Raw genomic sequence first — 26,076 nt, forward strand, 5'->3', positions numbered from 1 at the left:
TCTCATTATTGAGTGTTGTACAGACTTTTCAACCACCTGCGTCACCACCAGATTATTTTGTTGTGTGCGGTTGCTTTCCAAATACTGAACAATCCATTATGTTATCTACGTGTCTGTAACAGCCAGCGGTCTCATGTCTTGTGTGACAAGTTCAGTCATTCCGAGTCTCACCCCTAAGGCAATTTGAATTTAGGACTTGTAGCTTGATTTATTATAGTTGGTAACTAAAAAGGCTGGACATTCTTAAAGTGCCCCACCTGGTGTGTAGCCTCTTGGCAGCGGCGCATAAATGCACGTTGTAAACTGAATCAATCTATCTGTTGCTCTCTGGACAGCCTGATTCATAAACAGCATGTTTTTTGCGTTGACCAACACCTAAGCAAAAGAAAAGATCAATGGCACTAATTTATGAAGGAGATATCCAAATTTACAAGTCTCTCAAGTCAAAAGAAAACCCCTAACTTGTCTTGTAAATGACTGCACAAAAATGCATGATTCATAGGTTACGCTATAGGTAAATCCATAGGGCACAGATTAATTAATTATGCAACAGACAGGACAAAGCAATACAAATATCAAAGTTACACACTATTGTACAACAGAAATGTTACCATACGTGCGACCACCTAGTTCTACACGTGTGCTCGGTACACATGCCGCCTTAACTTTCCACAAATGCCTGCTAATCAAATTCAGTGATACATTTGGACCAGCACACAAAACGGCCTTCATACCTAAACATATGTCCCAAAAGAACAACACATGTAGATTTAGTTCGAAAACATAAATAATTCAATTCCTAACAAACGCATGCTTATTAATGTAATGAATCATCTCCAACAGTGGTGCCTTTTAAATAGTAAGGGTGTGTGTCTTATCCATGTGTGTGTCAAATACACGTGTGTTAGCAGAATACAGATCTGTATATGTGTAGTGTACATGTGTTTGGAAGATGTACAACTAAACGTTTTGCGTCTGCTTTGTCACGTACAAATGAGGCATAACAACGGAAGTGGTCAGCAATGTTTAATTTATTCAAATGTCTGCATCACATGCACTGTTCACTAGCGCTTCTGGGGGAGAATATGGTTAACTGATGATAGGGAATAATTAGTGTTGTTTGAATACGAGGGCACACCCAAGCTCTTTATTTAAGGAAATTCACAATAGATTTCTAAGAAATATCTGTTTACCTTATCCAGTAGTAAGCTAAAAGTGTGAAATGGTGAGATAAGTGTAGCTGACCAAGTGTATAAGAATTAAAATCAACAGAATTTTCACTGGATGTGGTGGGGCAAAAGCGTATTGTGGGAACATGTTTTGGTTTAAGAGAAAAATGTTTACTTTTTTAACTTTTTCAATTTCATGATTTTGTTGACATATCCAACACAAAGCTTAGGTTACACCACATTTCTATCGCTGAAAGTACCTGTATTTGTGAGCTCCAACCACCTACTTTTCAAATTTAAGACATTTTTAATTCACATCTCATTGCCCTTTCTGGTTCATTGAATTGCAGGATGGGAGTAAATTGAAAAGGTTTGTAAGCATAAGTTATGATTACTTTATTATGTCACTACTGTAACTCAACATCTACTTTTTCACTGATCTAAAAAAAACTGTGCCTGTCATGGCGCAAATGCATGGTTCTTTTAAATTTCCTGAGCTGGCTTACTTTCTTTAACAGCATGTGAGAAAATGATCTGCATAACGGGAATTCCACTTGTAAAGCCATTTCGGAAATTTGAGGAACATCACGGGAACCACTGTGTTTTTCTCTTTCACGTAAAAAATAGTTCCATGTAAAGTCTTCACTTCTGCACTTCTTCCTTGACTCCAGAAGTGTATGGCTTGATTCACAAAACTAAGAGTAGGTTGGATTGTAGATGCAGATAGCCTTCTTATATGTGCAAAACTACTTTTGAAATGCATAAAAGTCAGTTTTACACCTTTAAAAGCATTCAACTACCTAAATATTTTCTGTGACTAAATCATTCCCTGTTGCTGCCTGACTGGAGGGGGCCTCCCACAAGTCACAGCTAGTGCCCTAAAGCGCTCTGTTTTTCCCACTTCGTGGGAGCTTGAATGATTGCACAGTTGGAGTGGGACTTGTAACCCAGCATTACATGTTGTTGTGTGACCGGAGGGGCCGTCCACAAGCCATCACTAGGACTCTAAAGTGCTCAGTTTTTCCCACAGCACAGGAGCTTGAATCTTTGCACAGCTGTGGTGGGACTTCATTCGCCAGCATTCCTTGTTGCTGATGCCTTCCATTCCTTAACTGAAAGTAAATTGAGTAAATAGCTGTGCCTTGGTACAACACATATGTGTGTGTCTGCCTCCTCTTTCTCGTTACATGATGGGAGGGAGCATTTAGTTATGTGATGTTCCTGGCCCAGTTGGGGGCTAGCAACTGGCAAGTTGTGAGCCTATTAATAGATCTCTGTTTCACTGGAGCTCAACAGGCTGAACCAGGATTATAATGCTAAAAAAATAAATATATGCAAAAAACAACAAGGTGATTGATGGATTGCTCAAATTAATCTCAGGCAATGGCAATTGTTAGAGCCGCCCCAAATACATAGTTTTTCACCCACCATGCCACCTCAGTTTGAACCCAGCCATATGTCTTGACCTTGTCCCTTATAGGAAGAGTTAGCCTAAATGGCCAAGCCAGGTCCTCCCTAAACCAAAACACAAGCATCCCAGAACCAGCTTTGCCCTTGTTGTGGGCTGTATATGGGGGCTATAGCTCGGTTCCAGTGGCACAGTGAGCCCGGGACCCACTTCTGGGCATAGCAGGCGCATTTAGGACATCAAATCCAAAAAGCAACAAGGTGATGGATGAAATCCTTAAATTAATCACAGCCACTGGCAATTGCTCCGAGACTTGAAACCTGTCCTTGGTTGCTTGTGTTCCAGGGTAGGGTGGCAGTTAGCAGCCAGCCAACTGGCTTGGCAGTTAGGGCTGGACTGTTCCAGCTGTAGTAGGGTCAAGACTGATTTGCATTTAGCTGGGTCTAAACTGAAGTGACATGGTGTGCAAAATAACAATGGTTTGGGGTGCAGTCCCAAGCAATTACCAGTGACTGAGACTACTTCAAGCATTCCATCCATCATTGCTTAGGTATATTTTAGTGTGTCACCCTAAGGGAGACTAGTATGACCAGATGTTGATCCCATGCACACTGTGTCCCTAGAACCAAGCTGTGCCTGACTGATGAGTTTATACTAAGGTGAAACTGGTCCTGGGTTGCTTGCGTTCTGGTTGGTGCAGGACCTGGCTTGGCTGGACTGTTCTGATTGGAGCAGGGTCAAGACTGATTTGTATATAGCTGAATCCAAACTGAGGTGACATGGTGAGCAAAATAATAATGGATTGGGATGCAATCCCAAGTAATTACCGGTGGTTGAGATTAATTGAAGCATTCCATCAATCACATTTTTAGTGTGCCACTCTAAATGAAATGGGTATGCCCAGGCATGGGTCCTGTGCACACTATCAGTGGAGCCGAGCTATACCTCACTGATGAGTTTATAACTAGGGCAAAACCATTCCTGGGTTGTTTGTGTTCTGGTTCAGAGAGGACCTGGTTAGGCAATCTGGGCTGGACTGTTCTGAACAGAGCAGGGTCAAGACTGATTTGCATGTAGCTGGGTCCAAACTGAGGTGACATGGTGTGCAAAACAATGATGAACTGGGGTGCAGCCCAGAGAAATTACCAGTGGCTGAGATTAATTCAAGCATTCCTTCCATCACCTTTTTGTATACTTAAGCTGAAGAAAAGCTTGCAGGAGTGTGTACTTGTCACCAGTGCTTAATTTTTAAAAAGTAAGTGCCAGCACCCTTGTCAGGATGCAATTGCAGTTTGTACCGCCCATTGCCACTGCTAGCACTGCAAATAACAGTACCTACACAACTACTAAACAACTCTTTGCTATAAGTGTGACAATTCAGAGTGATAGAGGCCCCCAGAGCTATAAAGATAGCTTGGAGTGCAGGTATTAGCTGTTTTTAATGTATGTTGGATCAATAAAAAACATGTTCTACTCATCTATAGATTACAAAAACAGCTCCACCATGTGGCATCTGTCAGAAGGGTTGGTGGTGACAATTAAGTGCCTATGTCAAGCACCAGAAACCACTGGCTCATATAAATCACTGCCTGTCACTCTGTCTTTCTTGCTGTTTCTCTCTGATAAACGAGGTGTGTTGGAATCCCACATTACTGTGCTTAAATATTGGCTTAAGGTCGATCAACATATTATATGCTGACAACCTGGTGATCCTCAATAGATCTGGGGTGGTGCCGCAGTGTCAGCGTGATATATGATTTTAGGGCCCAATTTAGGTTGGCATGGAGGAGGGTGCGATATTTATGTCACCCAACAAAATCCGTCATCCCAGGGACCAGAATTTATCTTGTGAGATAATTTGCACCAAATTTTTGTATTGTCCAAAAAAAGGGCATAATGTGGATTTCATTCTTTCTGCACTAAACTCCAATTGTCTAATTATTTATCAGGAATTGCTCCCTCCGTAAATTTCGGAAGGTTTGCCCTGTTGAAATTCACCATGGGAAAATTGTGGTGGATTCAGTATTTACCACACAAGTCATTTCAATATGTGCTGAAACAGTAGTTAACTGGTATATTGCAAGTAATCGGACTGTTTAAATCCACTTCCCTTTACCAGATTGCACACCTTCCAGGGAAGAATTTAGAAGCAGTGCCTTTATAAAGTCTAAGCTTGTCTGCTGGCATAATGTATCTGTTAAAAGTTATTTAAGTATGAGGGTTGCCTGAAAAGTCATTCTAGGCACTGCTCCTTATCTACTATTCCTTACTAGCCCCTTATTTAAACACATTCTTATTAATATGGTTGTTTAGCTTCTTCATTTCATTAAACGTTATTGGGAGATTGAAGGAGTTTCTTGCATAATGCATATCTGGTTTGGAGCAATAAATGTTAAACTTATCCTCTATCCTCTGTTCTGTCAAAGTGTGATTCGGAAAATAAATGAAATAATGAATTATCCTTTAACCTTATTTTATTTTATTGTTTTATGGAGTGTGTCGTCTAATAAACTTTATTTTTTTTAAAAGAATTACATACCACAAAAACTGTACACCACCTTCTAAACATTTTTCACCATGTGAGAGGAAGAGGAGGGTATTGTAGTCAAAGGGGTTTGCGCTGATTTCTGCTTTTCAGGCACCTATACAGCCTCACCCCAGACAAAAAATCTCTGTAGTCTGCCTGGGTGTTTTGATGTGTTTTCACAACTCGTAATGGACGCCGACTCTAATGAGGCTCCAAACACAACTTGGAAACCCACTCTATTCAGGGGCTTTCAGTCCACTTTTTGATTGAACATGTGATATTAGCTACTCACTGGATGTCCGTGTGAGACGAGAGGGAGACAATATTGTGTGACACATGATGGGGCCTTGTGTTGGCAGGTCTGTAAATGGCCATTCTGGGCTTGATAACAGTCAGCTGTGAGTACTTTCTTTTCTACAAATAACTGAGAAATCAAGTGCCATAGAAGGCAGGGGCAGCTCATAACATTGTCTTCTTCAACCATATGGACACAGTAATAAAATAGAAACTTTTTAGGTTGTTTATATATATGTCGTACATACCAACATTACAAACCTGGAAAGTGAAATATTTTGAGAAACAAATGAGGGGGGAATGCATTTTTCCCATTGACTTCTCCTAAAGCAGAGGCAATTTAAGGCTGAGACAGCTAAAAAGAAAAAATTTTGGCTTAAAAAATCAGGAGTCCTGGGCCTGAATCTGGTCTTTTCGGCATGTCTGATGTATAGATACGACACATGGGCCAACGAAACAAAATGCCATGAAGTAGGTCAATGAATATACAAAGTGAACGGTTTCTGTTCCAGTCATTTCCTGGTGCACAGTGGAGGTAGTTTTACAGGTATGAAAGACTCCAAACAACGTGCAGAAAAGGAACAGATATCCTATGGCCAGAAGAGGGTAAACAATACACAATTAAACTTTGCCTTTTAATCCCTTTAGAAAAGAGAATGGCTTGAAATGTTGTTTATCTTCAGGTGTTGAGTGATAACTTTCATACAAAGCAATCTTGAAGAATGTTAAGTGTTTCACTGTCACCTGTTCTTGCAAGGGGCCAGAACTACAATGTAAGTGACATATCTGCTTTTTGCACAAGTTCTTGATTTTTTGTCTGTTTCTACTGTGTTTTCTGACCTCAGTGGAGGCTTGAAACCTTCAAAGGCAGGTGCAGCTAGGCACTGGCCGCAAGGACCAAACTTTACGTTAGTGGGGTCACACTTCCATTACACCTTGGGGCACATTTATTAAAGAGTTGCATCGCCCTTGTGCCACGCAATGGGGTGCAAGAGTGATGCAACTCTTAAGTTAGATTTAACAAGCCACGCAAGGCCATCTTGCATTGTCCTGAGTGGCTTGTCAAATCTAGGGTAACACAGCACAAATTGCTGCACTGAGTTACTCTGCCCTAGGAAGGAGTTTCATGGGAGGTGCATGGGTGTTTACACACATCCACCCATGGGTTTTGGTGCAGTCACAGATTTTCCGTTACTGGTGGACATGAGAATGCATCAAAATGCTACACTTCCACAGGTGAGGCCTACAGAGGAGGGATATCTTTAATGTAACAGATTTGCTGGAAGTAGCCCCGGAGGAATGGATATACGAAAGATGTCCTGCTTTCACAGGGTGGCAGGCCACCCCAGCCCAGCAGTTTATGAAAGAAGCATTAGGGGAAATAGATTTGCAAATAAGAGTATCAACGTAGAGCCTTAATGGGTGCCTAAGGCATGGAGAGAATATCCTGAAGGTGAAAATATTTCAGTAGATATTCAGAAACATTCGTAAATGTTACTTGAGTGGCTCTGAAAGTCAGCTCCTTAGGTGACCAACTGAGATAAGAAATATAGAAAAATAGCTTTGTTTACTGAATGCTGATGTTGAAAAGGTTGGCTCATTATTCCGCTACTATGCCTACACTACTCCTACATTTCTTACATTAACTGATTTATGTCCAATTCACAAAGAGACCATTAATTTGCTCTGGTGCAATTGTTTTTATGTGTTGTGGAAATTTACATCTTCTTTGCAATTCATGAAGACTGTCAGGAGTATCAATAGGAAAATGAATCAATCACTCCATAAAACAGTATTAATATACATTAAGGGCATATTTAAAAATGTGTACATTTAGTGCATCAGTTCATTTGACACACAATAGACTTTGTTTCTTCACAAAGAAAATATGTATCCAACTCAGGTACTCCTTTTTCTACCCTTTGCGATCCTGAAAAAATACTTAGGGCCTGATTTAGATCTTGGAGGCCTTACCGCTAATCGCCACAGCAGTGGACACGAAAACACTGTCAAGTCGATGGTGTTCTGCCAGCCTATTTAGATGAATTGCGGCTGAACCACAGACCGGCAAAATGGAATGCTCAACCTAGCTGTCAGGCTGGCAGGTTCCTGCCAACCCTATTTAGATGCTCCAGGAGTGTAGGCAGTGTGCTGGCGGCAAATTGCTGATGGAGGGAGAGCATCGCAGGAGCCATTGGGCATTGTACAATGGCAATTGCTATCACATAGAGGTAAGCGATACACACACTGTACCATATCCATATGTGTCCTCCTGCACAACACACAACACAACATACACACTATTATCCATTGCCATTCCACCACAACACAACATCTACATGCAGTCAACACATCCATGACACAACATACACATTTCATTGATACTACACACACATACAACACAACCATGACAACCAACACAATGACACACCCATCTACACAAACACACACAAAAGCACAATTGCACACATCACAACAACCACCACACAACAACAACACTCCTGAATGTTGCATACAACAACACAGCACACAGCCAACCCAAAAACCAACAGCTGTCAGTCCCACATGCACATGGCACACATACAGACACAACCGCATCCCTCACTCCAGCTCCCTCCACCTCGACTGGCCAATCCAATCTCATACACACATACACATACTGACTCACTTACACAACTGAACTCATGAAATCACATGTACAGGTTCACTAACAATGTGCACACATAGACTTGGCGACAAGTGTGATGCCATTGTTATTGTGATGCCAGCATTCATTTGTCATTAACAATAACAATTGTATATGTGTGCGATATGTGCCATTTTCCAGTGTGTCCCCATCAATCTCTGACACAAGTGTGTTCCTGACATATGCATGTCAGAGGTATTTAAAAAAAATACCTGTGGCATGTATATTTCTGCAGAGGTCTTGACCTCATGTGCAGTGACCACACAATGTACACAGTTCATGCAGAATCTCTACCTTTGAGTCCGGCGATGGTGTGGTCATGTGTCCTCTATTGCCCAGTGACAGCAGTGATGGCAGGTGATGTCCAGTCAGGTCCAGTTCAAATCAGAGGTGGAAACGTGGAAAAAGGTAGGTTTTTTGCCCCTTCCCTCTCCAATCTGCCAACTTAGGTGTGGCGGTAACACAGAAACAGTTGGGTTGGCGGGAAGGCACATTGTAATCTGCTCAGCGGAAAAGGTAGGCTATCTTTATTGTTGACATGGCTGGAGATTCCTGGTGGAGTCAGCAGGACTTGTACTGTCTTTCACCTATGGTCCTGCCAACATCTAAATAAGGTGGCAGAAAGCCAAGGCAGCGGAGCGGTTTTCTGACAGAAAAACAAAGGTGGGAGCATTACCACCAAGATTTAAATCAAGCCTTTATTGTTTGCTTGGAAAGCCCTTAACTGAAGTTGCAAAAGAGTTTGTAATATTTGCATTATTGCTAATTTGTGATTGTTGAAGAGCTTTGAGAGGATTTCCACCCTGAAACACCTATTTGTCTTCATTCAAGGTCAGAGAAAGGGTTATAAAGTAATTAAAGCCTTCAGCCTATTTGTTCTAAATTAGATGAGATGGTGATGTACACCAGTCTCGAATCACGCGGGCAGATGGTGAAAAAGTGATAGATGGGAAGTTAGTATAGGTGAGTAAGAAGGCTCTTCTCCTTCAATGGGTGCTGATCACTAAACCTCGTATTGAAGTGCCTCTCAAAGGATAATTGTGGGACTGGGGTGAAGGGCACATTTGGTGACAACCAGCTGGGGGTGGGATCAACCAAAGGAATTGTTAAGTTGGGAGGAAATAATTTGCTTCAACATAGCCAAGTAAAAAGGCTCCCTGTGTGGAGCCTTTCATAAAAGATACGCCATGTCCTAAAGAGGGTCACTATCTCTTTGGAGGAAAAGCCCTAACTACCACTGATGTCACGAAGTGTTAGTACTGAGTATCCAGGAGTCAATCCCTCAATCAGAAGTATCTGTCCTCAAATATGTTGTCTCATTACATATATCTTTGTGTGTGTTTGTATGCCTGTACGTGCCTCTGCTTCCTGTGTGTGTTCCTGTTTATGTATATGTGTGCCTTCGAGTATGTTAGCTGTATCTGTTAGAAAGTGCTTGTGTGTGCCCTTATATATCTGTATTTGTATGTCTGAGTATTTGTATGTTTGCACCTTGTGGGATCACATAAGCTTCCAGGTGCCAACTTGCTCATTAGGAAACAGGTGCCCAAGTATAGTGAAGGGGGCTTAGACTTGATATAGTTTCTGTTCTTGAATGTGGTTGCCTCAAATGACCATAGATAACCAGTCTACTTGGTGCAAGGCAACACAAATGATGGAAGCTCTTGCTAGAGCACGCTTACTTTCATTCCACACCTTCTGAAAGAACTAGAGCCGTGAGACTTCTAGAAAAATTAGAAGTACGGGGTCAGTGGGATAGAGAATCCCCGGCAGGTCATGTGAAAAACAATACACAATTGCATGGTAAGGGAGAAACCTCCTACATTCAATTTTTAAGTGATATTATGATTTATTAATGGATCCTCCAGGGTACTATTGTGCTCTGAGGCACGGGATCCAGATATTGTATGATGCACCACATTATTGTGAGAGGGACAATTGATTGTATGCTGCAGCTTGAATCTAAGGAATTGTACACCACAAATATCAGCTTCAGGCTACCCTAGAATACTAATAAGCATATTACAGATTATATTACATTATGCACATTTATTGTGTTTTTCAGATTTCAGATTTTGGTTTATCCAAATTTAAGGAGCACTCGACCCGTATGGAATATATTGAGAAATCGGCACTAAGAGGCACACTGAGTTACATTCCTCCTGAGATGTTCCTACAGAGCACCAGGACACCAAGCACTAAGCATGATATTTACAGGTAAGGACCGAGAGAGAGCTTGTGAAAGTGAGTTACTTTTTCAAAGTGCCCTCTTTGAGCTAAACCCCTTAAGATTCCTGCATGCTGGAATAAGAGTCTATCACAGCAGTGTGAGCAGCTTTACCTCGCTACCTTCACATTCCCGAGCCCCGGGGGAGCCCTCAGCACAGTAAACTGTGCACAGGTTGCAGGTCCCTGCCTGAGAACTCCTGACAGCATTGAAGGGGGCCCCATCGAAGTACTTTGGGGGGGAGAGGGGTGGGAGGACTCCAGTTTCGTTAGGCCACTGTCTACGCAAGCAATCATTGATTTTGCCCTGATGAATATCGCAGAAACACATTTTTCTGAGACTGATACACTGTCTTAACGTGTTTTGGTCTGTTCATTTTCATAATACTGACACCAAAGCATTGATTCAGCTGCAGCTGTATGCTCTTCAACTGGAATGCGGGAACCCTTTGCGTTTGGTTTTATGGCTGTATTTTGTGAACTGAAGAGTGTGAAAAAAGACTCAACATGCGTATATAGTTACTTTGAATAAACATGATTTATTAACATTATTGTGACAGTAATTATTATTTCTCATAGCCATGTACATGTGATTACATTGGATTATATTTATTGCTAAATTATTGTGCTGATTCATTGACAAAACCAGTAGGGCTGCTTTATACTTGTTAATGTGTTGACCCTCTATGATAAATCAAATAGGCCTACCTTTTCTACTTTGGACTTGTGGCTCTTTGAGGAAGCCAGTAGATCGGATTTACTTAAAATAATAGCCATTATGATGTTACTTAATGTTAAAAAAACTGTTCGAAATCGGGTTTCTGGTCAGCAGAGGTATACACCCTGTCCAAGCCAAACCACAATCCTAGGGAGGGTAAATCAGATACACAACATAAATGACCCTGTGGTGACCCTCTGCTAGCTTGGCACAGATCAGTGAGGCTTAACTTAAGAGGTAATGTGTGGAGTATTTGTGCAACATTTCAAACAGTAAAACAGTGACAACACCACACAAAAAGAAACCAGTCCCAGTTAGAAAAAATTTAGGTCAATGTTATGAGTAAAACAAGACCAAGATGACATACATCCAATTAGTAGAAGTCAAGATATGAATTTGTATAGATCTCAATGCCCAACCAGGGCAATCTGGTCGGGAATTCCAAAAGTTCAGGCCTAGCACGATTGAGTGCGGTTCGGATACAGTCCCAGACAAGTTCCATTGATGTTTTACTATCTCACAAATGAGCCAAGAGTCCCATTCATGGGGAAGAAGTTAGCCAGGAGCATGGAGAGCGTCACTGGTGGTGGCCCGTGGACGTGAAGAGTCAGCCGGGCATGGAGGATGGACAGACTCGAGCCTCATGGTCGTGATTGAGGACGTTTGTTGGAAAAGAGAAGAACTTGCAGTGGCACGTGTTGGTTTTTCAGGCAAGCTGCATGACTCTGGTGTGAATGGGCCCTTTGGCGGTCACAAACAGCCCAAAAGCTTGATTTTTTATTCCAGGAGCCACAAAACCACCCAGGACTGGAGGGACACATCTTGGGGATCAGGAGGTGGTTGTAGATGGATCCAGGAGTTGTAGCAGGTGTGTTGGACGTCTGTTGTGTCCCTGAATCTTCAGAAGAACAGTAGACAAGCCAGCAAGCCCCTGGAGTTACTCTGGTTCTGGGTTGGAGAGATTCAGGTCCAGTCCTTCTCACTACCAGGAAAGAAGGGCCGCAGGCAACATGTCTGCAAAGCAGAACAGAAGTCCAGCAAAGTCCAGCAGAGTGACAGTCCTTTCAGCAGCACAGCAGCCCTTGTTCCAGGCAGAGTGTCCAAGGATTCAGAAGTGTACTGAGTTGGTGGTGTCTGACGTTCAGTTCTTATACGCAGTGGTGCCTTTGAAGTGGGAGAGACTTCAAAGAGAGGCCTTTGAAGTGGAGAGAGTGTCTGCCCTAGCTCCAGACTCACTACAAGAGGTTATGCAGCCCTTTGTGTGGGATCAGGGCACAGCCCATTCAGGTGTAAGTGCCGGTTTATCCCTCCAATCCTGCCAAGGAAGGCCCATCAGTTACACTTAAGCTCCCTCTGTGTGCGGCTATCTGGAGGGAATGCACAAGAGCCCAACTGTCTCCCTCCCAGACATGTATTCAGACACAGGCAAAAGGCCCAGATGGTCAAAGTAAGAAAATGCCAACTTTCTAAAAGTGGCCCTTTCAGAATTAGAATTTAAAATCTGACTTCTCTAAAAGTTGGGATTTTTAAAATTGTGATTCCAGAGACTCCAAACTTGGGGGTCCTATCCCCCATTGAAAATTACACACACAAAATGTAATGAGTCAATCCCAATGGTAACCTATTGGAGAGATAGGCCTTGCAGTAATGAACAACGTATTTAAGAGTTTTTCACTACTAGGACATGTAAAACTTAAAAGTACATATCCTACCTGTTAAATATACTGCACCCTACCCTTGGACTGTGTACCATATAAGTGGTTTGTATCTAATAAAAAGGAAGGTTTGGGCCTGGCAAGAGGGGGGTATTTATTTACAAGCTCAGGGCACATTTAGTGGTCTTTACTAGAGACTTATAATTAAATTAAATATGCCACTTGTGGATGAGCCAATGTTACCATGTTTTAATCAGAGAGCACATGCACTGTAGCACTGGTTAGCAGTGGTAAAGAGCTGTGACTCCTGGAGCCAGCAAAAACGAAGTCAGCAAAAAAGGGGGTCAGAAGGCAAAAAAGTTAGGGGAAACCACTCCAAGGATGGTAGGTCTAACAAAAACCTCAGAAATTCACGGAAAAAAAGTTTCAAATGTTAAGGTTAAGTATGGTAATAGCATCTTACATTTAAACTATAGCTCGCGCCCCCGTCATGCACAGCTTTTTCCTCAAAAATGTGACTTTAATGTTTCATTTATAGTTTTAAGGATGTTATAGAAGTTGTCATGATTGCTGTAATATCTGGGGAAATTAGAGGTGCATGGCAAGGACGTGAGTTATAATTACCTTAGAGCACAATTTATAGTTACTTGAAAGAAATCTAACTATAACTGCTGAATTTCAATAGTATAACATACATGTAACCTTTGTTTTTTTCATTAAATTTCTAAGGTTTTTTTTCATTTCTATTTCTTAACTTTAATGTCCCTGCAACCTTTGTTTTTTTTTGCAGTGAATTTCTACGGTTTTTTAATGTTAAGTGATTTTCGTTACTATAGGTTAATTCAACCACTGCCGTGTATGGCCTTTCGCCCTGCACAGTGGCGGTTGGCTGTAGAGCCTGGAGCCAATCCCGATACAACTCAACCCCGCGCTGTGCACAGCCTTCAGATGTGTGCAGCTGGGGTTGCCCGCAGGGCCTGGCGTTCCACCAGGCCCTGCAGCCAACCCCTATAACAACCCAATACCGCACTTCGCACGCAGGGAATGGCTTCAGGACCTGTGACCAATCCCTATAATCACCCAACCCTGTGCAGTGTGGTTGGCCGCAGGGCCTGGCATGCAGCCAGACCCAGCGGCCAACCCCTTTTACAACCCAACCCCACACATCCCCCCGCTTCAGGCCAATCCCAACCCTGTACAGTGGGGTTGGCCGCAGGGCCTGGCATACAGCCAGTCCCGGCAGCCAACCCCTTTATCAACCCAATCCCACACAGTCCTCCTCCTCAGGCCAAACTCAGCCCCAGGGAACCCACCCCTGAGCCCTGGCGTAAATGTTTTTCTTTTATTTAGGGGACATCACCCCTAGCCTAATACCTTTTTTTGGGGGGAGAGGGCCACGCGGCCCACCCTCGCCAGGCCAATCGCGCCCCAGGTACCCCATCTCCTGGGACACGGCTCAAATATTTATTAGTTTTTGGCGGGAGGGAGGCTGCATGACCCCTCTCCCCAGGGTCATTCTCGGCCCCAGAGACCCCATCCCCTGGGTCCCAGTCATGTGACCTGGGTGCCCCCCAGGGCACCCAGTCGCAATGTTGGTGGCCGTGGGGAGAGCCTGAAGGCCCCCACAGTCCCAGCTGGCTTCCCTGCTCCTGCTGGAGCCAGCATTGCTGTCTCAGAGAGAGCAGCTCACTCTCTGTGAGAGCAATTGCTTCCTCTATCTCCCTACCTACATCTTTGCAGGCAAGGAGACAGAGTAAACCTCTGATTGCAGTGAAAGAGTTAGCTGTTTGACAGAAAAATTTAAAAAGCAAAGAGATCTCTGAGTAATTCACAAGTTTAGGTGGAGAGCCTCTCCAGTTTAGAGCCCCCTACAATACCAGCGCCATTCTAAATTTCCTCACCTCAAATGTTTGTTTTTCCAGCAAAGTTTTTAAGCATAGGATTATCACAGAGCTAATCACACGGAGCTAGAAAATGATAAACTCTTTTGCCATTTATACACCAAAGTCATTAAGCACAGGATTAGCACAGTGCTTTCCTTGCTGAGCTGTAAGTGAAAAAAAACATAGAAATTCACTTAAAAAACTAAGGGTTACAGGGATGTTACAGTTAGATGCACATTTTAAATTTACAAAACCATAGAAATACAGCTGTTATAGTTATTTCAAGTAATGATAAATCATACCATAAGGTTACTTTAATCGCAACCGCAATAAATTCAGAAAGTCATCTCAGATTTTGCAATGAATAGAAAATATCATTGTATTGAATTGTATTGTAAGGCCTTTATAGAGCGCATTCCGGCAAATAGCATTGAAGCACTAGTCCTAATGAGATATGGAGAGACCAAGACCATCCGTAATGAGCGATGCTTAGAAATCCCAGCAGAATCCCCAGAATATGTGATCATGAAATCATCAATGACATTTTTGAAAGGGCCATTGGGCTATTCTACTGACGATTTCACATGTCTATATTGATACTGGACAGGAGGATGTTTGTCTTGCTTGCATATTTTCGAAAGCATTATAAACCTGATTCACAAACCATTTTTCCTGATCTGCCCTTTTAGGGCAGATAGGGAAAATTCAGTATATTTTACACATGATTAGATTCCCAAAGCAAATTTGTATGTGATGCCTCTGCACATATTGCTTTGGCTGCGGAACTCTTGCCCTCATGCAGATTTTGCTCATGGTGGGTCGTGACATAGATGTGGCAAAATGTTGCTCAGAGAACAGTGCTTTTCACAAATTGTGTTTCCCTTGACAGTCTGTGCCAAGCACAGGTGCATTGGCTGCAAAAATGTCTCTTTAAGTGGACGAGGTCCTGCTGGCACTCAGCACCGGCAGTTCTACAAAACAGGTGCTGAGATGGATTCCTATTGGGCTCTTCATTTTTGCACTCATCCTGAGGAGAAAAAATCTTCACTTGGGGCTCTACCAGCCATCACCAGTCTTTGATGTAACTCTGGTGAGACTTCTTTGTTATGCATGCTGCCACGCAGGAGCTAATCAGAAGATACAATCACCTGCTAGTGATCTGAAAGTGCACGCCGTTGGGATCTGCAGTGGGGCAGGAGGGATGAAGGGCAGAGCTAGACTCAGGCTCTAAATTTAACAGGGATGCAGTGATAAAGCCAACTTCTTGACTTTTTTAAAAAGCCACGATAAATAAAAGTAAGTAGTTTGCAAAGAGTTTTATTTAGCATTTCTAATGGAGTGGTATCGTTTTTTATAGAGTCTCACAATTACTTAGTTGAGGCATTTTCACTATTATTTACAACAAAGGGCCTGATTTAGATTTAGGCAGACTGGTTATTCCGTCACAACGGTGACGGATATCGTGTCTGCCGAAATATAAATCCCCTAGGAAATAATGGGATTTAAGTTTCTGCGGATGGGATATCCATCACCGTTGTGATGGAGTAACCCATCCACTGAAATCTAAATCAGGCACAACGTCATTGTTGTTATTCATTCATATTCTGTAGAAATACCATTGATAAAGCCAATAGTGTGGGCTTGTTTTAATTTTATGGCAGTTGTTCTATCATATATCTGGATCTGCAATACAAGTCAGGCAACAGAGAGTTTTATCTTACATATTTAAGCCACACCCTTTATTACAGAGGTTATGCCCCTTTGAGAGACTCCCAGTTTTTTTAACCCACTTAAAGCCCTGCCTGATTGTATTTATGAGTTATATGCCATTGCCCAAAGGAGTACTGCCCTTAATGAAGAGTTGGAAATGTTCTGGTGGGAACAGCCCCGTTAATCCTGCACCTGCCAGTTCTGCATCCACGGGTAATATTAGTATGGAGACAAGAGGCTGGTGATGTCAGCAAACCTTGCACCATGCCCAAGTGAGTCATGGGAGTCCGTGGCCCAACATAAAACGATGTCAGCTACCTGCAGAATGTGAAGAGGGCCCTTTTGAGTCTCCCATATCTTACAGATATTCAACTGGTCATTGAAAAACGGGGTTCTCTAAAGGGGTGATGTGCTCTTGAAGGGTTGTGGACAGCCTTGCACTGCAAGGGCTGTGGCGCAGGACCTCTGTTACACTCCTGATCCAGAGCCAATGGATGCGCACCAATGAACAAAGTAAATGCGTCCCATCCGACCCTTCTCCTGAAGAAGGGGCATTTAGTGATAAGTAGATGTTAAATGTCTCACAGCTTTTATTCTTTCACTGCAGACAGTGATGTAAGTTTTGTTCATTTTATCTTTTTTTGCAGTTTTGGTCTGGTAATTTGGGAGGTCCTTACACAGAAGAAACCATATTCAGGTAAAGGAATCTTGTTATTTCTGAAGATAACTATACTGCTAATATAACCGAAAGGGCTTTATCATTCTTGATATAAAGACTCATAAGTAACTCTCACCCTTGCGCCCTTTTTTTTGTGTATTGCATTTTTAACTTATACAATGATATATATTTTTTGCACATCTCTTTCTTTCTGGTATTCTGTGGATTATCCCTTTAATTTCATTCTCATTTGTCTCTTCCTATGCTGTCACAGCTCATTCTGCTCTCTGCTCTTCATTTTAAACCCTCACTGAAACTTGTTTTTAGGTTGAGCTTAGGCCGTGCCCCTGTGCTGTCTCTCGACATGATGTAATTTCTCTGTGGATTGGACCACACCTATCGATTATCATTAGTTCAGGCGTCTATCTTTCGAAATTCCAGTTTTTTTTTTAGCTTATATTTGCCCCGCCTTTTGGCTGTTTTGTTCCACCATGGAGACTGCCCCTGCTACATGCATCCTCTGCTATCAGCCATATGTTTTAGTTTCAGCGCACTACTTTTTTCTTTCTGCTCTCTTCTCGCCACTCGCGTAATGTTCCTCTGAATTCCTGTTTCACGCTTCTTTACATCATTTAATTCACTTCCCCCATGTTTCATTTGAACAGTTTGCTGTAAGGGCTCCGCCTTTGTGCTGTTGCTCATGTATGCTCCGCTTTCACAGTTGAAACCTTCAAAGCTGCAAGCTTTGCAGGTAGTGGGTTGAGAAGCGAGCAAATACATAGAGATCATGCCACAGCATTGCTCCTCCACCCTTCCATCCTGCTTGCTCTTGCGCATGCACATCCTCATCCATAATTGATGCATGCTTTGGGCAGCTGGTTTGGGGCCGTGGACTAGAGCATCTGCTAAGTTTATGGAAGAAAGAGGCAGCAGTATGGTATATCACTTTTTTTCTGCTTGTTTTTTTTTTATCGAAGCCTCTTGAACTGCGCCAAATGGACATTCTAAATGTAATATTAGGATGAGTGTGGCCCTACGGGAATCCAGGCTTACTCATCTGAACACAAGATCATTATCATATTGGTAAACTGACACCTTTTCAAATTAATTCTGTGCATGTGGACCCTGAGCCCGCCAAACTTGCGCTGCCTTTAGAAGCACTTGGAGCAGTGACGTAACAAAGGTATCACAGTCCCTGCGGTGCAGGGGGCCCTGAGCTCCTGGGGCCCCCCTCAGCACATTACCCTGGCCTATGAACTCCCGAGGAAGGAAGTTCAGTGGGAGAGCCCCTCCATGTACTTTGCAGAGGGACCTCTTCAAGTTTCCTTACGCCACTGACTTGGAGGCAAGAAAGTGAATTTGTTCCCAGTGACTTCTCGGCCTATAAGGTCAGCCATGTCATCACATATGCCACTTGATAACCACGGCCCGCTTACTCTATAAAGCATTCTAAAAAACATAATGCATGTGTTTTTAAGATTTTACTTTTGTGAGTTCAAACAAACATTGTTAGACCTGACATGCCTTAGGGTGGTCACCCCTAACTTTTTGCCTGCCTCCCTCCACTTTTTGGACTCTGTTTTTGCTGGCTTTTAGACTCTGGGCACTTTACCACTGCTAACCAGTGCTAAAGTGCATATCCTCTCTCCCTTCAAACATGGTAACTTTGGATCATACCCAATTGGACTTTTTAATATACTTATAACCAGGAAGGTTTCCATAATTCTGGAGGAAACATCTAATTCTGAATTTAAGTTGGCGAAGCATTGCTTTTTAATTACAGTTATGCCTGAGGATTAAATATTACTTTCTTTCTGTTCACTTTTTAGAGAAAACATTGACTGGGGTTAATTTGAATAAAGGAATGCAAAAGTTATTTGTGCAGTAACTGCGCTAATTTCTCTCCTGGAAAACCCAGCACTGGATCCCATCCTGATACTTAACCCACAGATTGAGAATATTGTTCTCAGACATTATAGCATTTTGCAGTTTAAACTCTCAGCATGTGGAGTTTACCTTTGAAAGAGCACAGGAGCCCAAGACAAACATCTCAAATAGAGACGTCTGTCAACTTGGTCTTTAAGGGAAGTAGGTCTGGAGATTTGGCCTGCCTGAAACTAAGGCCCGCAAATTAGCGCCCCGTACTGCCATGATGTGTGTGCCGTATTTAAAATACAGCACACCATGGCGCAGGGTAGGGGCAATAGCGTAAACATTTTTGACGCTATTAATGTACTGTGCAGGATTAGCAACAACATTTTGGCTCTAATCCTGCAGAGTACATAGGGGCCCTTCGAAAACAATGGTATGCCCCCTTTTAACGTCTGCTCTGTGCAGGCGGTAAAAATAACAGCTAAAAATTTTGCAGTGGAATGTTAGATTCCACTATGCCATTCTTGCAGCCCCCCTAACACGAGAAAGTCCCCCTGCATACATTATGCCTGGTGCATAATGCATGCATTGCACCACTTTGTAAATATAGCGTGGCGACTTTGGCTTTGTTGGGCCACATTAATGTCATAAAAAATTCTGCTAATGCGGAGCAAGGAGGTGCTAGGCCCTCTTAAATCTGGGCCTAACTCTTTGAGAATACTTAGGTGTCACACTATTGGAAAAGTGCGTGAAGATCAGCTTATTGAATGCTTTATATTACACTAAATTGAGGATATGATATTTTTGCCCATTTGTACCAAGCTTGAACAGCTTAATCCTTACATGTCCTGGGCAAAGATTTTCTGCCTCCCCCCCCCCAGTAATATGCCTCAAGTAGGTATTAAATGTCACTTATCATGAGTCCTTGGCGCAACAAAGACCTGACGGCAGGACTGGATCTGCCAGTTTCACGAAGACTCTCTAGCGTAGTGGATTTCTTATGGTGGTGCTATGCTACTGCTTTTTGGAGCCCATGTACCGGATTGCTGAAAGAATATCGAGGACAAAAATATTGTGTAAACAGAATATTGTGTCAAAAATATAGAGCATCAAAATATCAAGAATGTAGGTGCAAATAGGTAAATAAATGTTTACTATTCTTAACTCTACATCTACATACCTTGAAGATGTATATACCCTTAAGGTACATATATGTTGAGTCAGGTGTAGCAAAACTGTGCTTACCTATAGAAACTTACCATCACAATATTCTTGTCCTTGATATTCTTGACAAGATATTTTGTCTACGTGATATTTTTAACTTGGGGCCAAATTTAAGAAAAGTGGTGATGCATTCAATGCAGCGCCACTTTTCTTGCACCCCCTTGTGCCCCTAATGCCTCGATGTATGCACAGTATTTAAGATACGGAGCATCATGGAGGTTGTTAGAACAATAGCATAAAGATTTTTGACTCTATTGTGGGACTTTGCTACACTAGCATCAATAATGTTGACGCTAATGTAGCAACGTGCAAGGAAGCCCATTGATTTAAATGGGTGTGTCATTTTAAAGCCTGCTCTGAGCAGGAGTTGAAAATGACAGATAAAATGGCACAGTGAAATCTTTTACATTTCACTGCGCCATTTTATCGGGTCTCCCCCTTGCATACATTATGCCTGGTGCAGGCATGATGTGGCGCAAGGAGTTACAAAGTGGCACAATACATGCAATGCACCACTTTTTAAACATGGCGCAGGGAAAAAGCAACCTTATTGTCCAAAAAATGATTCTAAGATGACGCAAGGGGCTCTTAAATCTGTCTCTTAATAGTTTGTCCATCACCCCATGTGCCTGGAAACAGCTGTGTGATTCTGCACACAAAGGATTCGGACAGCTGCAATGATTTCCTGAGTTCAAAGGCTGACCCTGGCTGGCATATGAAGAGCTTTAGACCTGTCAGAAGAATCTGCACTGGTCAGACAAGTGGTAAAGTAAAATGTCAAACCACTTTAAGAAACACCAGAGGGCCACCATTAACTTTAGATAAACTTCCACTTGACAAATAAAAGAGTTTTATTTTATAGGATATAATGTGCAAAAGACGATGAAAAAACATGTCAGGGTTAAGCAAAACAATTTTTGATTAAAACCCATTTTTGGATTATCTCAATTACGTAAACAATATTCAACTGGGCTCCTGTCTCTTCCTTCAGCGCTGCTTGATATTCTTTTCTGCCCGTTGGATTCCTTGAAGACAACCCATTTGAAGAAAGGGTTTATTTTTTTACTGTCTCGAAAATCCTTCTAATTAAATGTTCTTTCACATATTATAAAATCAGTCACCATCTATTGGGCCTGATTGGAAACCAAAATCAGCCCTAACAAAGTTGTTAGAATCAGCTTCACACTCCAAGAGGCTGCGGCTCAAAGGGTAATTGTAGCATGATGGGTCGTGCGAGCCCATCCTACTCTGACAGTAACTCCCTAGCCTGCAACCCTCTGGGAAAATGAGTAGTAGAATGGTCAGTCTGTCCGGGACCAGACGTGCCCCATTACACAGTATTTCCCTTACATGTCTGAGGGTTTAAAATTGGGATTTTCTTAGCTTTTCAGTGAAAGAAAGTCTTGATTTTATTAAAGACATGGAGGTGAGTATTATGCTTTCTTTCCTTGCATTTAATTCAGTAGCAGCCAAGAAAAACTACACCTCCCAGCTTTCCCAGCTGGAGAACTACAAAATTTGTCATAAAGGGTAAACAACCAATCAACATAAGGTATCAGTGTAAATGACTTGACTGAGAGCAACAAGTCCTCTTGTCTTGCTTGAGCAATTAGTAAACTCTGAATAAAGGAAATATACGCATCAGAGTGGAAAAAGCCAAAAGAACTGTAAAAAACCTTTTCAAATAACTGGTAACTTTTATAGTCTTAAAACTGAAGTCCGGTGAAATGACATCACCCTTGTGCACCTCCAAATACATGAACTTGGGAGCAGAAGAAACAGAACCAACATGATGACGAAGGCGAGGATGAAGTTCCTTCCTAAGGCGTCTGGTTAGCAGTAACGGTTGTACCTTAACAAAACAAAGGGAGGGTTAACAAATTCAGAGGCATAATACCCGCCTCCGTGTCTTTAAGAAAATCAAGACTTTCTTTCACTCCATTTTTTTACAAGGCACGGAGGCTCTTATTGTGCTAGTTCAAAGCATAGACACTAAAGAATTGGCAACATGAGACACAGGTTTACAATAAAAAGTTCTAAAAGTTGCAACATCTGACCAATCGGCCGATTTGAGAATGTCATCTAAACTCAATCCCTTTGGATGCCGTACCTCTACTAGCATGGGCCCCAAACACAGAAATATCAATGCCCGCCAAATTCATAATCCCTTTAACCCAATAGGCTAGAGTAGTGGAAGAGACAGGATTATGCAGGGTTTTAAAAGAGTTAAGGAGTTGAGGTTCTGTTGACTTTCTCAAATCTTTTGTTCTTGAAATATACTCTTTCAAACAGCTTCCAACATATCATTTTGGATGTTCCAGGAAATAAGGATAGAATACTGACATTAAATTTGTTTTTGTTCTTCTTCTAACCTGAAAGAAAACACCTGAAGCAGTGTACTGTTCCGAGGAGACATGTAGTGCTTTAACATCTGAAATATGTTTTAATGACACTAAACATAGAAGTACAGTTAATTTAACAGAAATACATTTTAACGACAGAGTAGAATTAGCTGGTTCATTAAGAAAATATTGTAAAATAACATTTACATCCCACATAGAACTATACTTTGGTAAAGGAGGTTTAGAAAAGCCTACTCCCTTCAATAGACACCATATCAATGGGTATTCTCCAACCTGCTTGCCATTGATTCGAATATGTTCAGCTGAAATTGCCGATCTACACATATTAACCGTTCTATAAGCTCTGCCTGGTGAAGCTAAGGAAGCTAAAAAAATTACTATCAAGATTACATCAGCTGAAAAGGGATTGGCACCCCTGTCCATACACCAATTAGCCCACACTCTCCAGGCTGATTTGTAGGCCTTGGATGTTCCAGGAGCCCAGGCTTGTTGTAGTATGAAGCTTGCAGCTTCCTGCAAAATTCCTGGGGTTCCCCATCTCCAGGAAGACTCGGAACTATCCATGGTACTAGCCATAGTGATTGATTGATGATTAGATTGTGAGGAACACCCTGTGGACCCTGAAGTAGGGAAGGAAATTGTGGTAGAAGAACTGGGTAATCTATTGATAACTCCAGAGCTGATGGGAACCAAGGTTGACCCTGCCAGAATGGGGTGATCAGTAACACCTTTGTCGATTGGCGTCTGATCTGAGCCAAAACTTGGGATATCATAATGAAGGGAGGAAAGGCATAATTTGTCTGATTGTACCAGTCTTGAAGAAAGGCATCAGTAGCTAAAGCTTGAGGATCTGGTCTCCAACTGTAAAAAACAGGAAGTTGGGTGTTCAAGCGAGAAGCAAAAAGGTCCACTGAGAAGGGACGAATCTGGAAAAAAGATTTCTGAAAATTGAAGGATGAAGACGCCAATCAACGTTGTCTAGAAAATACCTGGAGCACCAATCTGCTATCGTATTAATGTTTCCTGGAAGTTATTCCGCTTGAAGAGATGTCTGATTCTGGAGGCAAAATTCCCAAAGACTCTTGCCTAATTCAGCCAACGGTTTGGATTTTGTGCCTCCCAAATGATTTATATACCGAACCACTGATAGGTTGTCCATTCGAAGGAGTATAGAACAACTTACTTTGTCTTTGGCAAAAGTTCAGATTGCAAAGGAACCTGCAAGTATCTGTAGATAGTTTATGTGCAACGATAACTCCTCTTTTGACCATACTCCTCCAGTCGAGAACTGACCACACCTTGCGCCTCAACCAGTCCGACTTGCATCGGATTCTAAGACAAGATCTGGTGCTGTAGAGAAAATTGCTCTCTAGGTGATCTAGCCACCACAGGAGTTCGTTGTGAGAGTCTTGATCTAATGTAATAAGGTCTCCATAACCGTGACCCTTGCGAAGATGATGGATTTTTAAACGTCGAAGAGCTCGGTAATGAAGAGGACCGGGAAAATTAGCCTAGCTAGAAGAAGCTAGAAGACCTATTATGTGACCTAACATTCTGAGTGTTAGACCTGACTGGTTCAAAATATGCAGAATCTCTTTCCTTATATGAGAAATCTTCTTTACCGGAAGCTGGAGAATCGAATTGTCTGAATCTATTATAAACCCTAGAAATTCTGTCTGATGAGAACGGTTGAGGTCTGATTTCTCTTTGTTGATAATAAACCCCAGACTCTGCAGGAGGGATACAAAACTTGTTAATTGTTCGTTCAGGGTCAGTTTGTCTTGATGTAAAATCAGAAAGTCATCTAGATAAGCTAATAGTCTGACATCCTGAGCTCCCATGTGAGTTATGACTGCTTTCAGAACCTTGGTAAAGCACCAAGGAGCTGAAGATAGACCAAAGGGAAGGCTTTTGAATCGATAAAACGTGTCCTTCCATTGAAATTGAAGAAACTTCCTGAAAGAATGATGGATTGGAAAGTGAAAGATATGCATCTTATAGGTCTAGGCGGACCATCCAATCTTTTTCTAACAACGAGTCCCTGAGATGTAGAATACATTCCATCTTGAAATAGTGATACACTACATAGTTGTTTAATGACTTTAAATTTATCACAGGACAGAATTGTTTGTTCTTCTTTTGAATTAGAAACAAGGCACAACCAAAACCTAGAGGATGAGGGGAACGTACTTATATTGGTTGTTTGTGAAGAAGGTATTGGATCTCCTGCATGAGAAGCACTTCCTGTTCTTTGGAAAACAAGAGCGGCTTTGGTAGAAACTCCTGCACTGGAGCTGCATAGAGATCTATACAATAAACAGTTTGCAAAACACACGGATCTGCTGTTATATTGTGCCAATTTGGTAGAAACAAACTTATCCGACCGCCTACAAACTGGCCAGAACACAGATCTCTTACCTGAATTTTGGAACCCTCTGGCTCTGTATCCATGGTGTCTGAAAGATCTATTCCTCTGCAGATAGAATTGTGGCTTGAAATCTTGCTGGTATCCGAAGGAGCCTCTGGTCTCATTGAGCGCACCTCTGTGGCCAAATCGGCCAGCAAAGCGGCTCCTGCCTTTGCCGGCCCTGTCAAAAACACGAGTGTTGAAGATTTTTTGTAAAGAAGTCTGTCAATGGATGCAAAAGTGGCCACATACTTGCTAAGTTCCTTGATAAAGGATACTCCAAATAGTAATCCATTAGCATCCCCGACCCATTTCTTTTGAAGCTAAATTGCTTAACTTGGGATCGATCTTCAGAAGAAAGTTTTTGCGTCTGTCTTGCGCCAAAGCCACATTGGCATTACCTAAAATGCAAATCACTCTCGGAGCACAATTGTATAAAACAATGGTGCCCTCCATCCTAGCCTCTTCGGCTAAATCTAAAATCCTTGTGAGAGGACTATGAAGATCCAACAATCTGTCCTGGCAATTGGTCCATGCTCTATCTACCCCTTCATTGGGGTCTTTGCCAAACTTAGTAAAAAACATTATCATATTAGGATCAATAATCGGAGTAGCCGAGATATTGTGAGACAACGACGGTCTACGACATTCAGATCTTAGTCTATTGCGTGACAATTTGTCCAACAGTTGCCTTAATTTATTAGAAACATAAGTGGCAACATGCTCACAAGGAGACCGCTCAGTGGAGTTCGGGTGACAGATAAGCGCAGGATCAAACATTGGTTGACCTGAAAAAGCCAAAATTGTTTCATTATTACTAGACTTAGAAGCCTCTCCCAATTCAGAAAGAGAAGTTTTATGCCGCTTCTCCACGGGCCCTGACCAGATCATTATGTCCGAATCATCCTTATCCTTGTCATAATCACCCATTTCATCATCCGCATCTCCCAACTAAGTTATATGTATAGAAAAAATAGGATTACTGGAATTACCAGGTTCAGAAAAGGTGAAACGTGAAGGAGAGTCATTATTTGAACTAGAATTCTCTGCCATCAGTTTTTTGGCCTTTTTAGCACCAGTATCAGAGGTATCTATGGCTAATATTTTTTAACGGAAGCCTCAAACGATTTGGAAAAATCTGTCATAGAATTTGACACAGATTTTTGGACAGAGTCCTTAATAAAAGAATCCAGATTGTCTTTGAATAACTGGGCTTCTTCTTCCTCAGATAAAATTTCCATTGAGAAAAAATAATAATTACTAAAAGATTAATAAA

At 42.0% G+C, this 26,076-nt stretch overlaps 1 protein-coding gene across 3 annotated transcripts in view; it reads left to right on the top strand.

The window, feature by feature from the left end:
• The window catches only part of ANKK1 (ankyrin repeat and kinase domain containing 1), a 203,240-nt gene that overhangs the window by 129,221 nt on the left and 47,943 nt on the right, over window positions 1–26,076 (top strand). For all 3 annotated transcript variants that reach the window (XM_069224376.1, XM_069224374.1, XM_069224375.1), the window contains 2 exons: window positions 10,150–10,301; window positions 16,924–16,973. In XM_069224376.1, the coding sequence (XP_069080477.1) occupies window positions 10,150–10,301; window positions 16,924–16,973 (202 nt within the window). The remainder of the gene's footprint in view (window positions 1–10,149; window positions 10,302–16,923; window positions 16,974–26,076) is intronic.

Source organism: Pleurodeles waltl, chromosome 3_1, assembly GCF_031143425.1.
Source record: "Pleurodeles waltl isolate 20211129_DDA chromosome 3_1, aPleWal1.hap1.20221129, whole genome shotgun sequence".
In the NCBI taxonomy this organism is placed as follows: Eukaryota; Metazoa; Chordata; class Amphibia; order Caudata; family Salamandridae; genus Pleurodeles; species Pleurodeles waltl.